This window comes from Clinocottus analis, unplaced genomic scaffold (assembly GCF_023055335.1).
Source record: "Clinocottus analis isolate CAN_PGR_092001 unplaced genomic scaffold, fCliAna1.0.p SCAF_22, whole genome shotgun sequence".
Taxonomy (NCBI): domain Eukaryota; kingdom Metazoa; phylum Chordata; class Actinopteri; order Perciformes; family Cottidae; genus Clinocottus; species Clinocottus analis.
In genome coordinates, this window is record NW_027175954.1 from 5,130,001 (window position 1) to 5,151,176 (window position 21,176).

A 21,176-nucleotide genomic window follows, 5' to 3' on the forward strand; every position below is an offset into this window, starting at 1 on the left:
GTGCACCCTCTTTCTTCACCTTTGTTCTTTGTTTTGTCTTTTATCAGTTGCATCTGTGTCTTTAAGTACAATTCTTAGTTGTTGTTTTTTATCATTCACACAGTAAAATGCTGCAAAAAGACTCAAAATGTTCAAAGAGAGCAGTAGGTGCTTGCTCTGTGGCACATTGAACAGCTCTCTCTAATAATTAAGAGATTAATTATGAGTTCTTAGCTAACAAGACAAAAAATATTGTTTACTATCGCAGTCATTCTTAATTTAGGAGACAGTAAACAAAAAGGTTTTTTCCATTGGAATTCAATATAGCTCATTGTGTCTCAATCTAATGTAAAATAGTGAATAGACTCTTACATTGGTATTAAATGCAACTGACGTTTCCCATGGAAGAATGACTCATTCACACAAGTTTTTAGGCCTTTTCCCACCTCAGGGTTAATTAAATGATATTAAGCATGGTTTCTTGCATATAATCTCTCTCGTGCACTAAAGAGCAGTCTGCCAGGGAAACGAATTAAACACTGTCACGTGATCCACTGTCTGGGTTTTATTCTAGTCATTCCATTTTATATCACTGATTCTCTGAAGTCAAATAATTTGCTTTTTACGTTTTTAAATATGTGCAGCCTTCAAAACATGTTCTTAACATCTTTCAAAACTGCAAAAGAAATTTCATGAATATTGTTTTGTTTGGGATCAGGGAGGACAGTTTATTTTTGAAAAAGTGCAATGATTAAAGTGTTTCATCACGTCCAAAAATCACTTTCTTTTTTTCAACTACTCACAATATTTTTATCATAAAACTTAAAGAGTGAAGTGGAAAATCTTGGGTTATGAATGCAAACCATTTTAGGATGCCGTAATCTTTGCCTTTCAATTAATATATCCATGTTCAATTGTTTACGGAGAGTTGTGTGTCATTGTCTTGCAGTGGGATTATGAGACCTGGCCTCAACGCTATTCTTGGACCTACTGGAAGTGGAAAGTCTTCGTGAGAATCACATTGATCTTCAAGAAAAATTATATTAAAAATAGTCGCCTGCACTTCTTGTATTTATTAAGTATGATTTTGGGGTGTTTTTCTTGAAAGATTGCTGGATATTCTGGCCTCTAGAAAGGATCCTTCAGGCCTCTCGGGAGAAGTACTCATTGACAAAGCACCACAGCCTCCAAACTTCAAGTGGATCTCTGGCTTTGTGGTTCAGGTACATCTGAATTATTTTATTTACTTAAAACCTGCATAAACAGATTTACTTTTGTGGCCAGTCTGATGTTCACTCTCTAGTTTGGTCTTCACTAACTCCTGAGGCAAATATCTTCAGCTTCTAAGTGGTCCATTGTGTTTGACAGCTTGTTGCTAACTTTCTCTGTCTGTTGTTTGATGCTGTGCAGGAAGTGTACAGTATGTTTTCACTGAAAACAGCTGCCTTGAAACTAAACAGTAAAGGGCTGTACAACTCAAACAATGAGCTCAAAGGCACCAAAAAGCTCCATGAAGTTGAGGGGGGACTTCACAGTTGGGTGATTGAGCCCTCATTGATATAAAAACAATGATTATAGCAGCTTTAAATATAGAGTTTGCTAGTTTCTAAACACTGTTAGATCATCAATTAGAAATTTAGACGACAAAACAAATTATCGTCCCTGTCTCTGACCTTTGACCTCAAGCTCTTGTCTCCTCTCATAGGACGATGTGGTCATGGCCACGCTGACTGTGAGGGAGAATCTGCGTTTTTCCGCCGCTCTGCGGCTGTCCAGCTCTGTGCATCAGAGTGAAAAGGAGGCGCGAGTCAATCACCTCATCAAAGAACTGGGTCTCATCAAGGTGGCTGACTCCAGGGTAAATATTCACACAGTTACCCGTCTTCTCATTTGAGGCATCAGGTGAGAGTTATGACGTATGTGGGTGTTTTCTTCAGGTGGGCTCACCATTAAGGCGGGGGATCTCAGGAGGAGAGAGGAAGAGGACAAGCATCGGCATGGAGCTGATTACTGATCCCTCAATTCTCTTTCTGGATGAACCGACCTCAGGACTGGATGCCGGCACCGCTAACTCTGTCCTGCTGTTGCTGAAAAGGTAATAAAGAAGAGAAGAGAGTAAATCTTGAAGACACTCTTCAAGAAAAAAAAAAATAGCTTGATCGAATCACAATAAGTAAAACAAATGAATATAAGGCACATCTGTTGTATTCATAAAATGATGTTTGATATAAAACAAAGAATGGCTAAGGTAATGTCACAGAGCTACAGAATATGCACCGCGATGTGGCAATTATTAGTGACTTAAATTACCATGAATTCATTAAAAAAAATTAAAACATGGATTATACTATTTGTAAACATACATTTCAGAGAATAAAACAAACACTAAAAAGGAGGCAAGAGTTTTTTGTTGTGGTGTTTTTGCAATTTGAAGAAATCTTTATTGTATTTACTATTAATATATACTAATAATAATATATCTTGTTACTATGTGTCGTTTCAGAATGGCCAATCATGGAAGAACCGTAATTATGTCCATCCACCAACCCCGGTACTCCATCTACAAATTGTTTGACTCTATGACTCTGTTGGACAATGGTAAAATGGTTTATCATGGACCAGCGACAAACGCTTTGGACTACTTCGCCAACATAGGTGGGTTTGTGGAAATTGTTAACGCTATTCCTGATCAATCGCATGTTGATATTATAGAGTAATCATTGTGATATGTGTTTTAGGGTACTTCTGTGAGCCCCACAACAACCCGGCTGACTTCTTTCTGGATGTTATTAATGGAGACTCCAACACCACAACCATGAAGAAAGATCTTGGCTCTGGAGGTGAGACCATTTAAAAAAGAATCAAGAAGATGACATAAGCAACAAATTCTCTCTACGTAATAGGACAGATTTGTAAACATACTTTTTTTTTTTTTTTTAAATAAAAGATGAAATAGGGCTTTTTTTTACTCATCCTTACTTTAACTTTAATATGTGTTTTATTTCTTTTGAATGGCCTATATTTACTAGTTTGGAAAACATTCTTATGCCATTTTATCATATTTGATGAGTGTTTTTGTTATTAAGAGTCAAGTTAGTTTATTTGTTTAGCACATTTAAAACGTTAATTGTAAGTGTTTTACATAAAAGGCCCTCAGGCCAAAACAGGGAATAAAAACATTGTATACACATAAACCCAAAGTGCTTCACATCTAAGGACTAAATAAACAAATATAAGCATGAGAACATATCAGCATAATCAACATAAATATAAGAAGACAGGAGTATACATAAATAAAACTACTCACACACACACACACACACACAGTATGTCACCATCGACCAGGGAGAATAGGGATGTTATGAGACTGGTTTTGAATGTGGACACAGTCGTGATGGACCGAGAGTCATAATCGAACCATTATGAAGGGGATACTGTACTGTACTCTGAGCCAATGACGTGTCAGGACTGGAGTATAATATCTTTAAAAACATTTGTGTTTATGTACAGCCTCTGGTTGCTGCATTTTTAATAAGCTGGAGTCGCCCTATTGACTTTAATATCTTGGAAATAGAGCGTTAAAACAGTACAAGCTGCTTGAGATAAATGTATGAACCAGTTTTAGATTTGAATGCTCCAAGTTCTTATATCATGTTTGAATGGTAAAACTTTGCTGATAATAAAAACCTCTGTGTTTTAATTTTTGGTTTATTTGCAAGTGGAAGAGCAACATGTTTCACTCATACATCATTAGACCCTTTTATACGGTAAATATTCATTACGATGAAGGTCCACGGCATGATTTTTTAATTAATTTTTCAGCCAATGCTTCATAGGATCTTTAGTGTCTAGAAAAGTGTGTTTTCAGTTCATAAATCTGTCATTTTCCTCCTGTGTGTGGCCAGATTTGGACTTTGAGGAGCTCATTGGTTCCAGGCAGGGCATCCGGGAGAACCTGGTGGAGGAGTACAAGAACAGCAGCTACTACAGAGACATGACAGCTGAGCTGGACCGCATCATCCAGGAGAAGAAGTGCATTTCATATTCAACATCCGAAACCATGACCTACAACAGCTCCTTCTTCCACCAGCTACGTTGGGTTCTTAGGAGAACCTTCCAGAACTACTTTCTGAACCCAGAGGTGTCTGTGGCCCAGGTATACATCTCTATTACTCAGCTCATCATCAATTATAAGAATATCAGTCATGAAGTTGGAGCCATCTGTTGTTTTACTCATATTGAAAAAGACACATTTTCCTAAAAAATATTAAATAAATAACACCATCTCTCAAACTGGATGAATTGTCGTGCATTAGTTCCAGCTTGCAGTTTTCTATTTTTGCCCCAACTCCTGTTGGAAGATTTTTTTCGACGCTCGCTTTTTCCCGTTTCTCACTGTTTCTCCCTGTTTCTTCCTGTTTCACCCATTTCACCTGTTTCACCGTTTCTTCCTGTTTCACCCTGTTTCAGCCCTTGCACCCTGTTTCACCCTGTGTCGCCTGTTTCGCCTGTTTCACCCTTTTTCCAGCTAAGCTCACTGGCTGCTAGCTGTAGTTTTACATTTACCATTCTTCACAAAAAAGCGTTTTGGGAAAACGTTAGTAGAAAATGATTTTTCTCACAGAAAAGACTTAAAAAGTGAAGTTTGTTCTACTCTTTATTTGTTCTGGTGGGACACCCTCCATCTGAAAAATGTTTGAACAATGACATGACGAGTTTAATAATGTATGCGCCAAAAGAAGTAGAAAAACTATACAGAGCCCTTCATTTTCTTGTTTTTATTTATCTAAAGCTCTCCCCTGCGTTTTGCTATCATGTCTCAAGTGAATCAAATAAGCTTTGATGGAGGAATATTTTTATTAACATCTCAGTTTTTGGTTTTCAGTTAAAGGTTTAAACATGATGTTGTGTCACCATACCTTTTACTTTGTTTAAACACTCCAAAGAAGAAAACTAATCTCAGTGCTGTTATCATCTTCAACAGATCATAGACAGCCCTTTGGAGGGGTTGAGACTTAATGCTCTCATTAGTCACCCCATGGCGGCAAAATGCCGTCAGAAGTCTCCTCACTTTAAGAATTATTAACAGCTAATTGGCCCTAAATAAGTCAAAAATAATCCTACAAGAGAGGCTCTAGGTGGCGTGGGCGCAATAATCGGCTTTGCTGACTGTTGCGACCCGACTCTGGCCTCTTTGGGTCAGGATCTGAACTGATATCATATCTGGACAAAGACCCTTGGCTCTGGTCGGGCACCCATCACATGATGCCTTCATGAGCTATCACTTCACTGCCCCGCTTTCACATGAGGGGCTGCGGGGAATGAGGTGAAAAAGGCTCAACCTTATTAGTTTATCCCTTCACCCTGGGAACCACTTAGTCCCATTATAATCTGTAAATTGTTAGGATTAAAACTTGTGTCGCTTTCACTTTTCTCACTCCTTTACATCATCCTCCCCCACCAGCAGTTCTGGAGAGAGCGGTGTGGAGGAGCAGGGTGTCCACTTGACCCCAAAGCCCCAGAATCATTGGCTTTTCTGTCAAAGAAGATACTGCTTAAATCTTATTAATGACAGTCCACAATTCAAATTTAGGACTGAATTCCTTCACTGATTACAAAGAAAGATATGAGAAGGAACTTTCGAGTCAATGGCCTCAATCTCCAAGTGCTTTGTTGTTCCATTACTATGACACCTTCATACGAGTCATCGTACAGCACTTAACAAAAAGCAATAAAACAGCATTAGTATTAAAGAACATATATATATATATATATATATATATATATATATATATATATATATATATATATATATATATATATATATATATATATATATATATCCTTTTGTTTCATATTGATCTTTTTCTTTGCAAAGTCTTTTATGGAGCCCTGAATGACGGCCACAAGCCAAGACCGTTTTTCTAACAGTAAATGTGTTCTGCATTGTTTGGGTTTTGACCCTGTTTGGTAATTTAAAAGCAGGACTTTTGAGATTGTTGTCAATGATTCTATTAAAATTATGGGGTGTTTTTGTGCAGATTGTGGTCAACATTATCCTTGCCCTCTTTGTTGGAATAATTTTCTTTGGGGTCAAAGACGATCAGAGTGGTCTACAGAACAGGTGAGAAACCAGCTGAAATACTGCACGTGTGCTCAGAAATCCTCTTGTTTTCATCCTTATTCTGTATCTTTTACGACCCAACACACTTAAAATTGGCTTCTCTGAGGCATAAAAACATTTTAAGAGACTTCTTTTAGTGTTTTACAAGGAGGAACTTGGAAATCATGACTTCAGTCATTCTATAATATAAAATAATACATATATGCCCAAACATCACTTACTTAACTGTCAGCTAGCAAACACAATGTGTTGATCAAGACTGTTGAAGGTTGATGGAAGACAATTTAGAGAAACTTTCCACAAGTACAAGGTCTCACAATCCCCCCACATTGGCATACATCTCTCCCAGGAAAATTATATTATTTTAAAACTGTATTTCTTCACTGCAACTGGTCTAATTTGTTTTAAAGTCAGTCACTTGCTTTTGATAAAGAAGTGTGAAAAGTAGAGCAGTTCCAGTATAGATAATCCTCTTACCATGTTTTATTGGGCACAACCTGGTACTCAAAAACTCCGTAAAGCACATTAGAAATCTCAATGGTCTCCCGCTTTCTTTCTTTTTTCTGTGTATGGTTCAGTGAAATATAAGGACCTAATGTCATTATATTTCATGGTCAATGCATAGGCAGTATAGCAGACACCAGTGTACACGGCTTAAATGTCTCAAGTTATTCAGCCCTCCCTCCTTTTCTCTGGGTGCTGGGCCAAAGTGGAGTCAGTCCCCTTTTAAGTCCCTGCATGTATATGTGGAGCACATTCACATTCATACCATAATCTCGAGCCAACTCTCCCTTTATAGTCAACTCTTCTCGGTGTAATAGGCAAAGTTATTCAATTTACAGAGCATGTTTCATTAGAGTTAAACTCAAGAGAAACTATTTTCATTTTACTTACTTATTTAGGACTACAAGCAGGAAGTTACTGCACCCAACTGAAGGAGCAGAATCGCTTGTTAACCGGTCTGGAGCTTCAAATAGGCCCCGTTCCCTGTTCTTCGGCTGCACACACCAGTCCTTATTTACAAAACTTAATCCCCTTCTTTGCTTTCCTTTATTTGCTTTGTATTATTTCTAACATGTATGTATGTATAATGTGTGGGTTCTTTCTCACTGTGAACATCTGGAACCAGTACCTTTAATATTTGTGGACTATGATATGGAAATGTTGCAATAATGCCTCCGAGACTCAATGATCAGGTTTGCATTGTGTTTAATATTATGCACCACCCGCCATGACAAATTCCTTGTATGTGAAAAAATACAAGGCAATAAATGGTTCTGATTCTGATTTGTTTTTCTGTTCTAACAGGTTGGGCGTCCTCTTCTTCATCACAGTCAACATGTGTTTCAGCACCATATCTGCAGCTGACCTCTTCATCGTCGATAGGAAGCTGTTCATGTAATACAGGTCGAGGGAGCGGGGTCACTCAGGCAGACCTTAGATTATGTATTAGATATTTATTATTTCGATAGTTTGAGATATATTTGTTTTCCACTCCATGAATAAACCTTCAAAGTATTATTCTGGCGTTAGGGTTAGGACATGTGGGCTAAACCTTTGCCATCCACGGGAACAGCCATTTACCCATTCATGAAATTAAATTGCACCCTTTATGATCCTCCTTTCCCCAGGAAAATATGCAAATATTAAAGTGGCATTTTAAAATGCTGCGGGACGTGCAACAGAAGTAACCCTGGCCAGTCATAAACCACATACCAGAACATCTGTAATTGTAAATAAATAGAACATATTCCAACGGTGTAATCCACGGCCGGGGTATCGGACAGATTGATCGTCTGTTAGCTCCAAAGTATAGATATAACATCAGCCTTTCAAAATCCACTACTATGTAATCTGCCAGGAAGTCATCTATGTGGATAATTCAAAATACATTTAGAATAAGTGGATAGAGCTATAATTTGATTTCTGTTTTCTTGTGACAGGCATGAGTACATCAGTGGCTACTACAGAGTGTCTGTCTACTTCCTCTCTCAGATCCTGTCTAGCATAATGCTGCGCATCATCACCTCTGTTATCTTCTGCTGTATTGCCTACTTCATGATTGGTAAGATTGACAGGTGCATTAACTAATTAATGTGTGGAAGCAGATTGACCATGAATTTGAATGCAGATGGCTCAGAATTTCTGTCTATAATTAAGAGAAGTGCTCTCAGCAGAGTGCACATCTCCCAAACAAAGATCAGTTGAATTTCACTCAGTTGTCACTCCCGGCTCCTTTTCAGCCAAGATTGCGACAAAGGTAACAAAAACAGAGATTTATTCATTTCGTATCATGCCTCACGTTTGTGGATTGTAACATATAAGGCAAGAAATTAAGCTGCAGATGCTGCAGTTCAAAATTTGATTTTAATATGGATGTACATTTTTGAGCCTCGACAAAAGCTAAAATGTAATAAGGCCGGTAAGGGTTGGTTTGTTGCGCAGCCAATTGCAGGAAATGCCTTTTGCAACTGAGGCAGTTGTTGATCATTTGCGGCCACTCCCGGCTCCATAAAAGACAGCAGCCAGAAAGGGGAAAAAATATTCAATAAAAAATGTGAGGTCCTTGAGCATCGTCATAAACGAGCATAAACTTTTTCCAGGAAAGTCTAGCAAAAAGACACCATTAACTCTGCGTGTGTGTGTGTGTGTGTGTGTGTGTGTGTGTGTGTGTGTGTGTGTGTGTGTATGCGTGTGCGTGTGTGCGTGTGCGTGTGTCCGTGTGTGTGTGTCCCTGTCCACTCAGGCCTCAAATCCACAGCTGAAGCCTTTTTCTTTTTCGTGCTGACCGTGACCCTGGTGAACAACACAGCCTTGGCCCTGGTCGTGGCCATCTCAGCTGACCAGACGAGCACGGGTATCGCCAACCTCTTCCTCACCATCATCTTTATCTTCATGATGGTGAAAGACGCAGCCGCACAGAAAAACTCAGATATGCACACAAAATTGGGCCTCATTTACAATTACTGTTTTTAGCTTTTCCATTTGTGAGGTTGAAATGTCAGCTGAGAAAAAAAAAAAGCTTGAGTTTGTGTTGTGTTTTTAGATCTTCTCAGGTCTGCTGGTGAACTTACCTAACATGCCTAACTGGCTGTCTTGGTTGGGATACTTGAGCATTCCTCGCTACGGCTTTTCAGTAAGTCACAATTAAAAGTCTGCGATAAAACTATAGTGAGAACTAAATGTTTATAGTTTTCTGACCTCATTCCTCCATTGATCAACACAGATCAGCATGCCGTCTCAGTGAAGCGTCTAATCTGATATATTGACTATGACCTGCTGATCATTGTATTGATCACGTTCCCTATGTTTAGGCTTTGGAGATTAATGAGTTGTCGGATTTGAAGTTTTGTGACGAGGCTGTGATCCGAAACACCAACAGGTCCCATGTGGGGACAAACAGCATCAGCCGGATGTGAGTAGACCTGCATGCTTTGTAAATGATCTGGTTTTATTTTACTGGTTTATACTACAAAGGGGCAAATTAGAAGCTAGCTCATCCACAATGTTTCATGTTAAAAGTGGACATTTTTACAATCATGCCCATTATTCCAGTTAAGAAATATTTCTGAAATCTGCTTAAACATTTATATTTTGCATACGTTATACATTTCTACGTGCAAGTGATAAGTTGGTATTATTTTTACAGATGTACAGGAGAGGAGTATCTGGACCACATGGGAAAAGACCACACCACCTGGGCAATGTGGGAGAATACAGTGGCTCTGATCGTTATGATGTTCATATTCCTCATCATCGGCTATATAAAACTCCGCTACATCAGGAAATTTACTTAAATGTTTGACTATGAATTTTTTACCTTTTGTCTTCAATGAACCAAGCCAATAGCTGCAATAACTTAACCTGTGAAATGATTAGAACACCATTATTTGCTTTTTTGCTCTCGTATATAGACATCAGAGTATTGGTCCTCTCGTCTAACTCAACGTGAATAAGCAAGTTTCCCCAGAAACTTTATGGTTTTCATTGATGTAACGTGATATTCAGTACGGCTAAAGGACCAACCTGAATGCAAACATCAGCGTTGTCTTCTTTAGTTAAAACAATGTGTCTCAACATTTCATGTATTATTATGTCTTGTGTATATTCTTAGGTTCAATGTATGTACGTTTTTTGATGCATAAGAGATATTCACTCATTGACGGCTACGTGGATATGAAAAAAGGCTTTCTGGCAGAAAGCCTTTTGACTAACTCACCAATCACTTTCACATCAGATTGTCTTGAATGCTGAGCTGAAATCAACAAACATCTTCCTGATGTAGACGTCATTATTTTCAAGATGCAGTGGACACGGTATCCTCTGTGGATCTGCTGGTTCTGTATGCAAAACCGGTGAGCGTCCTGGCTGGCTGTGACGATGGTGGGTCTCTTGAAGCAAGTGGGAACACTCTCCTGTGACAGTGATAAGCTGGATGTGTCAGTGATGGTCTCAGCTGGTTGCCTTTTAGTACACAACCAAGGATGTTATCAGGCCAAACTGTTTTACTTAGAGTGACTCCCATCAGGGTTTTTCCTCACATCCACTGTCCACAGAGGCCGGTCCTTGACTCTCTGTTGAGGAGATCAAAGCGAGCTTTAAAGGTGTTGAGTTATCTGTGTGACCTCACACACAGGGTGCTACTGCTTTTGTGCTTTTGCACTACTTTCATGTTTCATTGTCACCTGTCATCTGGGTAGTGTTTCCTTTCTGGTTGGGGACTGATTTTATTGTCTTTGTGTTTTTGTAATCGCCAAGTCATCAACACACTTGCTGATATATGATGTCAGTGTGGACGTATATTCCTTAAGATTGATGTTGCTCTCCTGAAGGTTCCCTGGACATGTGCCAGTCTGTACATTCTGTAGCTTCTGTCAACAATTAAACTGTTTTTTTTCCGGATGGTTTGGTTTGTTTAATCAGCTGGGGAGTAGGTGGGCAGGAGAAGCAGGGAAATATGGTCTGAGTATCCAAAGTCGGAGCAGGGGAGTACTTTGTAGCTGCCAGGAATATTTGTGTCAGCATGGCCGAGGTGGTTGTTTCCTCTGTTGGGGGGGATGTGGAAATGCTGGTGAGATTTAGGTAAAACAGATCTGAGCTTTGTTTTGTTTTTTTTAAATAATCAGCTATGATACAAAATACCACCCATTTATATTATGATACGGCTTTTTGAAAATGAATTTTCTAATAATTTCCAAGGAGGTTTTACAGAGAGTTTTATATGTTTTAGTATTGTTACAGTGTTTATTCGTACAATTCATATCAGTTGACTCCAATTAACTGTGACTGTAACCTGAAGTATTTAAGTGAGTGCACAAATGTGAACTCAATGCAGCAAAAATGGGGTCTGCATTTCTTTTATAATTAGTTTCAGATTATTTGGGAATTATCCATGACAAAAATTATACTGAATACTTCAAGTACATTATTTGTACATCACCAGGTGACATTTTTAATAGAATTATCTGGTGTACATTTGCAGTCATATTTTAATTGTTGCATTACTTAGTTCTCGGTATTTTGGGGCATAAGCTTTTCCATTTAATTAACAGCAGATGTACCCTGAAGAAAATCAAAGAACAATACTGATTTGGCATTACTATAATGTAATGTTATCTTTTATAAGTACCTGATCCCTAATATGTAATGCAAGTGGTATAAATAATGTTTAAAAGGGAAGATCATGTTTTATAAAAGTTGGTTAAGGAGTCACAATTATGTTTGTTTTTTTGTCACTTAACATTTATCATAATCTAAGCCAGAGAAAGCGCAACAAATAAAACAAACATATATATTTTACTAACACTTTATTTGGCATAACAGATTAAAAAGAAATAGATTGTAAAAAATGTAAGGCACAGACAAAAAAAATAGTAAAATGCATGGGTTTCCCATGAACACTAGATGCACTCCAAATCGAAGTTTGTTTTAAGTTACAATATGTATCATAAAATGATAAGCTATTTAATTTGAAGCTTAATTGATGTACAGAGGATAAGTAAATATGACAAAATGTGCCACACTTGAACCTACTGTGTATTAAAATTATGAAAAAAAATAATCAGCAAAGTTAACAGAAACGCATTTTTGGTATTTGTGTAAATGTGTGGATACAGTAATCAAAAGCAGGTGAGCATATTTCTCATTGAATACTAAAATCCTATGCTGTGTATTCACACAAGTATGGTTGCAGGCTGGTGTATTATATTCAATACTGTATACTGTGATGTCACACATAAATCCGTTGTTATTCTTCAACCTCTTTCCACATTTTAACGTTTCCTTTCATCATCCTGTTAAAGTAATACTTGATAATAGCTTTAGTGAATACATTTAGATGTATCACAGGAGAACCTCACTCACTTTCAGTGCAATTATGTATTGGAGGTGAAGTGCGTTTGATTTTGCCACCTCCTTTGTAATTCCCTTATAAAATATTATCTTGGTTACTTGTACTGCTGCAGGGATATTTCCAGTACAGAGTTTTCCTCACCGGGCACAGTCGTCACACATGACTGCTCCCGTTCGTGCTCATGTCGGGGCCGTCGGTGGACAGGGAAGAGGACGGACGGGGCCGGGGGCCGACAGGGGTGGCCGGCTGTGGGTGGCTGACCTGTGACACCACGTCGTCAGACTCGCAGCGCTCCAGTTCCTCCCTCACAAGCCGCTCCATCAGCTCACTGTGGACGTCCGTGTCCCGTCCCAGACGCTCATCCTGACAGGCAACAACAGATTAAGTTGCACGGCTTGTTGACATGCACATAAGAAACCAGGTCACGGAACTTATCTGACACGGTGCATTGTTGTGACCTGATTACTGAAGATCCGCATAATTCATTATGGAACAGGGCTTATTTATGTTAATTGCATGAATGATGTCAGATTTACGACGAAATCTGCTTCTTCCAGAAGTAATCTAGGTTAGGAAATCAGGTTTGCATTTTCTTCAATTGCAGAAACTATAATGCATTTAAGAAGTCAGGTCATTGCAAAAAGGCTTCTGTGACCCAGTTACTTAACATATTTATTTGGCCACTAGGGGGAAGCAGAAACAAGCTGTAAACAAACCGTAGACATCACCTTTTAAGTTGATATTGCAAACTAGTAATCAGTTGCCCATTAATAGATCCAGCAGGTATGGAGTAACAAAATGCATGTATTTAGAGTCCTATTTCTGGCCACCTTATGTGTACGAATCAAAAATTCACTCTGACTGTGTCTCCACAGCATCTCACCTCCATGACTCCGTCCAGCAGTCTGCCCAGCACGTCTCTCCTTTTGAGTACAGCTCTCTCCATAGTTTCCAACTTCACGATCACAGCATCTATTTTGGACACTATGCTGCCGATTGAGTGCTCCATTCTGTCCACACGTCTCACTAGCCTGAGAAACAGAGAGATGTAGGTTCCCTTTATTTTCATTACTCATTAAATGTGTCGTACTACAGTCATAATCATGTATCATTGCATAGTTTGACAAGTTTATATTTGTAAAGTAGCGTCTGTAACATTTCCTGCTCAGTAGGAGTCCTTAAAATGTGTTCATGTTTAAAAATGAAACAAAAGATTATTGACTGGTATATTATTATCAGACTTTTTAAACTTGAATATGAATATTGGTTCAAAATAAACCTATTATCATTAGGGCCTTGAAGATAAACCCATGTGTTTTCAAACTGACACTATGCATGTAAGTTATAATAATATAATAATAAAAGCTCCATACACTTGAAACTCTTCATAGGAGACACCCCCTGAGCTGCTGCCGCGGCGGCGAGAGCTGTGGCCGCTGTCCTCATCATCGTCTTCCTCCGAGTCCTCCTGTGTACGAGGAAAGCTCCGCCCGCTGCTGGGTCGAGTCAGCGAATTGCGTTCCAGATCCAAGTCCTCCTGGCAAGCGAGCAGAGACACACTGAACATCTGCAGTGTTGTTTTAGCTCAGCGTAAAATACCACATACATGCAGGTGTGTTGCGTTTTCTCCACGCGTTGCTGCCGGCGTCACCACTCACTCTCTCTTTCTCCAGGTCGTCTCTCATCTGCTGGTGTTCATGCTCTGTCAGCTCCTGGTCGCCATCGTGATCATACTTGGCAAAGATTGCCTGAATCTCTGCGTCCGTGTGGCCCTTTCTGAGGAAAGAAAACAATCAAAACAATCTCAGGACATGTAGAATTGAAATCAGATCATAATAGTCCATAGCTTTTAGTGTTATTTGAAGTTTTCTTCACCCTTTAAGATCCTGGCGGAGTTCATTAATGTTTAGTTTTCCCCCGGCCTGTCGCAAACTGTCTGAGATGTCGTCTACTGCCGTCTTCTTGAGTCTCAACTTCATCAAAGCTTTGTTACAGCCCTGAGAGAGAAGAATGCTGAAACTTACTTCCCTCGAGAACAGTTATTTCATTCCTGCTACTGTTGATTTAACAGACTTAATCTGCCTCCCCAAAAAGAATGAGGCATTAAGTTCAATACCTTTTTAAGGAGATCAGTCATTTCCATCTCAGACCTCTGCTGGGACATGTCGGCCTTCACCTCAGAGTATGTGTCATTAATGATGGCCAGGAACATGTTCTATACAGAAAGGATGAGAACATGTGCTCTTGTGTTAGGGAGGGGGGGCGTGCATGTAAACAACATGAACATACTCCAACACAGCAGGTATCTACACGCTACTCACCATGAGAATAAAGAAAATGAAGAAGACAAAGGTTGTATAGTAGATGGGTCCAAGCACAGGATTTGCTTCCTCTATTTCTGAGAACTCAAAGTCTCCCAGAATGATACGGAACTGGGTAAATCTACACAACCAGAAACAACTTTTTAGGAAAACGACAGTGGTTTGAGATGGTTTTGGACATGTGTGGCGTTAACAATGAACTACATACATGCTGGCTTGGAAAGTGCTGAAATCGTTGACTTGGGTCCCAAACACCAGGTAGGCTAGTTGAGCATACGCAAGGAAGATGATGAAGAACATGATGGCAAAACCCACGAGGTCCTTAGCACAGCGAGACATGGTGCCGGACAGCTGGCTCATGGTCTTATTGAAGTTGATGAACTTAAAAAGCTGCAAGAATGTGAGAAATGATGAACCACTGGGACACTATTTAGGTTCTTCCACACTGCTGGTTTAGGACTGATTATGAACCAAAAGGGAAAGATTTGTACCTTGATCCAAGAAAAAAAGACAATGACTGCAGCCATGTTGTTGAACTGGATCTGCAAGTTGGCCAAAGGCTCAAAACTCGGGTGAGCAGTGTGGTTCTCCAACAGGCCTTTCAGACAGTTGCCAACCATGGCGGTTCTGGTTATGTTCATAATGATGGCGACGACACTCAACTGAAGAAGGAGCAGACAGAGAACAGAATAAACTCAGTCAGTCTTGTTAAAATGATTATCAAATGACTTGAATAACGATGATACGCACCACGACAATGAGAACATCCAGGCAGTTCCACAGGCTCTTGAAATAATGCAAGCGGTGGATGCGGATCTCCAGCACTTCCTCCACCATGTAGTAGAGGATGAAGAGACAGAATGCCACCTCACACAGACCCACAAAGTAGTCCCAGCTGGAAACATATCGTATCAGACGCACTGTTTGGAACTGCCAGGAGGTCACCACCCCGCCAGTAGCAGGAAACTCCACCAACAACCTGACAAATGCATGAATTAAAAAATGAATCACAGGTATCTAAATCAATATTGTCAATAAAATGAAATAGACGTTGATTGAATAATTGTCTACTGATAGAAATAGCAAACATTCACAAATGCTTGATTCATTTTCTGTGTTTCATATTCTCTTAAATTAATTATCTTTGGATTTGGAAAGGTTTTTCGGACAGGAGAAACAATGTGAGGACAACAACTCCGGGAAATTGTCATGTGCATTTTTTGATTTTGACTTTTTCCCTAAAATTAATCGTAGAAGAAATCAAAATATAACAACCGATTTATGTGTAACAAAGAGCTAGGAAGATACTCACGATGAGTTGTTCAATTATTTCAAATGTTTTAATTGTCAATCTTCTGCATCAAGCACACTTTTTTTCCCCACAAGACGTAACCTTTTATCTTTTTTTCTGTTTCAACATTGGATAAACCAAATGTTAGATGTAAAATTAAGACTTTTTGAAGAATGTTTTGCATCTGATGAAACAATTTCATAACTACCAGTTGCTGTTGTTCTTTCATTATTGTACTGTGTGTTCTTTGTATTCCATATTAGAGCAATGCATCTCAAACCTAGAGATAACATTGTAAATAGATATGGTATTAAAGAGCCTTACCTAGCAATACAGAAAAGGTTGATGTTCCCATTGTAGACAGAGAAGTCGAGGAACACCGCTCTGGTGCCTCTGTCCAACCACAGATGATCTTTGAGAAACTGCAATTGGGTTGCTGACTCCTCTTTAGTTCGAGACAGGTCTTGGTAGTATCCTCCACCTCCATATTTAGATATCTGGCCCACATAACCACTTCCGTTCATGTCCCTCTCTGCCATATACACCCATCTGAGAAACAACCGAAGAAAAGGGTGTAGGATGATTTGTTAATGTAATACATTTGATATAGATCCAGCCTCCTTTTAAAACTCATAATATAATATAATTAAACGATATCAAATCAAATACATGGACTTACGCGCTTCCATTCTTGGGGCCAAAGGAGGTCGTGTCCTCGTTGGTTGGGGTGTACATGTTGTAGCAGTCCATAACCTCGTCTCGCAGATCTTCGTGGACGGAGCAGGACTCGTTTCGGACTTTGACCTGCCGGAGCCGCGGCACCCCGAGGAGAAGGTTCTCATAGTAGATGAGACTCTGATTCTCTGGTAGGCTCTTGTTGTTGTACCACACCTCCCAGTACATGCCGTTGAGGAAAGGTCCCTCTGTGAACTGTAAGTGGAACAGTCAGAATCAAAACACAGATGTATGGCACCATCAACCTTTCTACAGTACACATTGTGAAGTTTATTATTCAAAAATACAGAAACAAATGTCTATTGTACATATCTCAGCTTCTGACAGTTTACAGTTGTTGATTTTTCATGTATACACAATATGCACAATGATTTTGCTATAATATGACTACAGACAGACTTTACTAATGTGTTTGAGGGTTAAATGTTGCACTTGTTTCCAAAGTTTGAGCAATATTTCCTTCACTTGTTTTACTTCTGATATGATTTTTCTGTCTGACCTACATGTCTGCTCACATTAAAAAGCACAAATTTGCTCTATTTGATGGGGTTATTTTACATTATGCTCTGATAAAGTTCTGAAGAATACAACTTTTTTTAAATTGAAGAAGTATTTAGAATTTTTGGGAAATTCACTGATTCACTTTCTTAACATGAACTGAAATCAGGGGAAACAGCTTGTCGTTTCCAATCTCTATGTTAATTTCAGCTTTTTCAGCTCGTCCAAATTCTCATCCAACTCGCAGCAAGAAAGCAACTATGTGTATTTTCTAAAACGTCTAATTGCTGTTTTAAATAATTGCATCCGACCTTCCGACCTCGATGTGCAGAGGTTTCTATTCTCAAGATGTAACACAATGACAAAAAGGAAATCTGAAATAGAAGTAATTTCAGTTCCAAAACAGTGATGAATTTTGCATTTTACCTTCCAGAAATCCTCCATGGTTGAGAGGCTTCTGAAAGAGGAAGGGTCTCCGGCAGACAGTGGTGTATCCAAAAACAGCTGAGACATGACTTTGGTATAGTAGTACATATTGGCACTCACCATCCCATAGGTCACTGCAGAGCGAATCACAATATAACATAACCATTAGTAAAAGTAATATTCCTATTAGCACAAGCTACATGACAAGCCCTTGTCACATTGCAGAATGACAAAGAGAAGACTTAAGAGAGAGGGAATGCTTTCTGTGTATATCAATGTGCAATTTACATCTGGTATGACAATGCAAAGTATTAAAGAACATGAGGTCAGGCTTCATTTTGTTTCACCTATGCATTGCTATTCCTTGTAGCATTCAGTAGACGTCAGGGAGCAGCTCTGGAAACTATGTTTAATAGTCAAGGTCTGCTTGGCAGCATGTGCCTTAATTTAGTCTGCCAGAAAATCATTTCCTGATCCACCCTAACCATGGTTTGGCATTTTTCATCGCAAAAAAAAAAAAAAAAAAGGTAGAGCAACGTTACCACACGTTTTGGGATTTCCATTAACTTTTTTACCATCCCAAAATGCGCCCATCAAATTTATGCTGTTGTTGAAATCCAAGCTTCCTGACGAGTGTCGGGGTTCTGTTTTTCAGCTGCCAAAACCATTAAGCAGACACTGGGAGCATGGAAAATAACTTTTCGGCTCCAGGAAAGGTGCCTATGTCGGCTTATTTTAAAGTGCTTACTCCGACTCACTTGGATCAACTGTCAGTCCTGGACTAACTTTTAGAGCACTACTTTATAATTTACTGTGTGTATGTATATATATATATATATATATATATATATATATATATATATATATATATATATATATATATATATATCACCAAAATGTTCCACATATTTGGGGCATGATCCTTGAACAATGTGACCATCTGAAGCAATGTTTACATCACATGACCTAATGCCCAGTGTGTGTATACTGTATGTTATTAATTGTTTTACCATATTTTTTCAGTTAGCATACAATACATTATGCTGTCTCAAACAGGAAAGTATGTAATGGGTGCAAAGTGAAATACTGGTTACAATTTTGTTTTTTGTTACATGAGATCTTCCCGGAGCTGTTGCGTCACCATGAACAATTTACTAAACTGTTTTGCCACTTCAAAATTCAAGTTGCTTTAATATGCATTTTACAAATTCTTTGAGAATGACCACTTTTGCAATATTACCAGCGTGAACACACTACCAAGTACACATAAAAACAAGTATGGAGACGGGAATTGGTACACAGTTTCAGACTGAAAGGTGGGCTATGTGTATAATAAAACGGTGCAAAAAAGTCTCCCCTATTTTGGTTACTCACTAGTCAAGAACCCCTAAACATCAGTTAAGTATTAAAATGTCTGGCAGAAACTATATTCCTGTCAGGTGTATTTTACCAACGACTGTTCGAAAGGACATGCTGACCAATCGTGTTCATAAACCTCACATCATTTGACAGGCTTTTTAAGTGGTTACTCACAGATACAAATAGTGATGAGGAACGTGATATATGTAATCATCTCCCTCAGCACGTTCCTGAGGTACCTCTCTCGACTGCTGTCACTGTCCTCCATCAGCTCTGTGCCCCACAGAACTGCAAAGGGGAAAAAAAAACAGATTCAACAAGATATTAGCATGAATTGTACTGTGTGTGTATCGGGTGTCATGATTACATACATATTGATGTAAAACGGACAGTATTTTCTGCTATAGACTTAGCTATGGAGCTTGAGAGAGCAGAAGTGCATGCTACACTCAGAATTCAAAAGAAAAAAGGATCTTCTTGAGGGACACTTTGATGACATATCATATGTTTGTTCTCACTTGATTGTACTTACATTGTATATTTATACTTTTTTTTGTTATCTTACATTACTGGAATTTCGCTTGACCTAAGTTATTCTGGTCACGATACTGTGTGTTTCACATCAACTCCTTTGGTTTGACGGCTGCATTGGATTATTGGTTTTTATCAATCATGATAAACACTATTCCCTTTACAAAGCATAAAGTATGAGTGACTAACTTCTGATCCTTTGGAGTATCTGCTTCATACAGCTGCGGTGGTCGTGCCTGTCCTGATGCCGGGCGTCCACAGTCGGGGTCGGGTAGAGTCCTCCTCGGGGGATCTGGGGGCTGCTGCCCGCGCCGGTGTAGCTGCCCAGGCCGCTGCTGCAGCTGCTGCTGGACGCCGTGGACACCGACCTCCTCCCGGGGCTCGCCGGAGGCCAGTCGGCTTCCATAATCTCCTCCTCGGCCTCAAAGCCCGGGTTGTCCCGGCTCCACGCTTGTCTGGACGGAGGGGACGGGGTGCCCGCGACTCCTCCGAGACCCAGGTCCTGGTGCTGGATGTTCTCCATCTCTATCCCCTCGCCCGAGTCGAGTCTGGGCGGCGACCGGGAAGTCTGGCTCTGCGGCGGCAGCTGCGGTCTGACTCGGGATGAACTCATGGTCCAGTTATAATAATAAAAAAAAAGAGTTAACCGTTATGCAAAAACTGGAAAAACTTCAGATAATTTTTTTTACGGCTGGGACATTGTCGGGCAGTCGCTTCAGAGGTACTCAACGTTAAACGTCTAATAAAAAAACACAAGCAGACAGATTGAGAAAGTTTAGACAAATAACTCCCAAAAAAGTTTGTAAAAGTCCCAACCGAGACATTTAGCTAAATATGCTGCTAACAGCCAACGTGTAGTAAGATAATAATGTCCACTCTCGACAACCCGAAAGAAAACTTTCCGATGTTCAATTCCGTCTCAAAAAACGATGTCATCCGTTAGACAGCGATGCCTTTAAAGCGGTTAAAGTTGTTCCCTCCTGAGCTATTCCACGATATGGCCTAATGAGTTATTTACATGACGCCGATGGTCGCATTAAAATGCCGTTTTCATGTGGAAGAAGAAAGGCACTTTTCCTGCCCAGGGACAGCCATCTTGTTCTCAAACTGTATCTTTCTTTCTCGTTTGTCCGGGACTCAGATCAGAAGTCATGGCGTCGCAGTAAAGGATGGGAAACAGTTTTCTTTTCGCATACATGCTTTGGGCTAATTTATATGAAGTGCATTTAGATTAACGGGTTTGAATTCACATCTTTACTTGTTCTTTTTAGTTTTGCTTGTTTTTGTTGAATCTTATTAATCAGTAATTCTGTTCCCCCAAAGTTTTTTTTTCTTTCTTTGAAAAACTTTTTTTAACGCCTCCTGAACACTTTGTCACGACCAATAAGTCTTGCATTTACTTTTTTTTTTTAAAAAGAGAAGAAGTTAAAAACAGTCGTAGTTAGATGAATATAGACGTTACGTAACCTATGTGTTTTGCCTCTGCGGTTGCCATGACAACAACGCATAGGAGCCTGACTCCATCTAAAACAAAACCCAAAAGGGGTCTTAGGACACTAC

General features: G+C 39.4%; 2 protein-coding genes across 3 annotated transcripts in view; one reads left to right on the top strand and one right to left on the bottom strand.

The window, feature by feature from the left end:
- Nucleotides 1-9,900, top strand: part of abcg2d (ATP binding cassette subfamily G member 2 (JR blood group)) — a 10,119-nt gene extending 219 nt beyond the window's left edge. Inside the window, exons 2-15 of the mRNA XM_068589065.1 lie at nt 929-988; nt 1,088-1,202; nt 1,685-1,837; nt 1,917-2,074; nt 2,483-2,634; nt 2,718-2,819; nt 3,885-4,135; nt 6,021-6,103; nt 7,412-7,501; nt 8,047-8,168; nt 8,850-9,004; nt 9,150-9,239; nt 9,418-9,518; nt 9,753-9,900. Coding sequence (XP_068445166.1) covers nt 929-988; nt 1,088-1,202; nt 1,685-1,837; nt 1,917-2,074; nt 2,483-2,634; nt 2,718-2,819; nt 3,885-4,135; nt 6,021-6,103; nt 7,412-7,501; nt 8,047-8,168; nt 8,850-9,004; nt 9,150-9,239; nt 9,418-9,518; nt 9,753-9,900 — 1,780 coding nt within the window. The remainder of the gene's footprint in view (nt 1-928; nt 989-1,087; nt 1,203-1,684; nt 1,838-1,916; nt 2,075-2,482; nt 2,635-2,717; nt 2,820-3,884; nt 4,136-6,020; nt 6,104-7,411; nt 7,502-8,046; nt 8,169-8,849; nt 9,005-9,149; nt 9,240-9,417; nt 9,519-9,752) is intronic.
- A 2,018-nt stretch (nt 9,901-11,918) lies between these two features.
- On the bottom strand, nt 11,919-20,742 carry pkd2 (polycystic kidney disease 2). 2 transcript variants are annotated; one of them, XM_068589272.1, is made up of 15 exons: nt 19,806-20,742; nt 19,260-19,373; nt 17,727-17,860; nt 16,747-16,997; nt 16,392-16,616; nt 15,527-15,755; nt 15,268-15,438; nt 14,985-15,166; nt 14,777-14,897; nt 14,572-14,670; nt 14,331-14,452; nt 14,114-14,231; nt 13,829-13,989; nt 13,339-13,486; nt 11,919-12,818 (listed from the first exon to the last, which is right to left on the bottom strand). In XM_068589272.1, the coding sequence occupies exons 1-15, from the start codon at nt 20,227-20,229 to the stop codon at nt 12,609-12,611; spliced, it is 2,709 nt and encodes a 902-aa protein (XP_068445373.1). In that variant the 5' UTR covers nt 20,230-20,742; the 3' UTR covers nt 11,919-12,608. The 2 variants fall into 2 exon arrangements, with proteins under 2 accessions (XP_068445373.1, XP_068445372.1); XM_068589271.1 differs by having other exon boundaries at nt 13,829-13,992.
- Nucleotides 20,743-21,176: the final 434 nt, after the last annotated feature.

Coding starts and splice junctions, on each gene's coding strand:
- pkd2 (XM_068589271.1), bottom strand. CDS start 20,229: ATGAGTTCATCCCGAGTCAGACCGCAGCTGCCGCCGCAGAGCCAGACT. Junction 14,232..14,330: donor CTCCGCCAGGATCTTAAAGG/GTGAAGAAAACT, acceptor TTCTTTCCTCAG/AAAGGGCCACACGGACGCAG. Junction 13,487..13,828: donor TCCTATGAAGAGTTTCAAGT/GTATGGAGCTTT, acceptor TCTGTTTCTCAG/GCTAGTGAGACGTGTGGACA.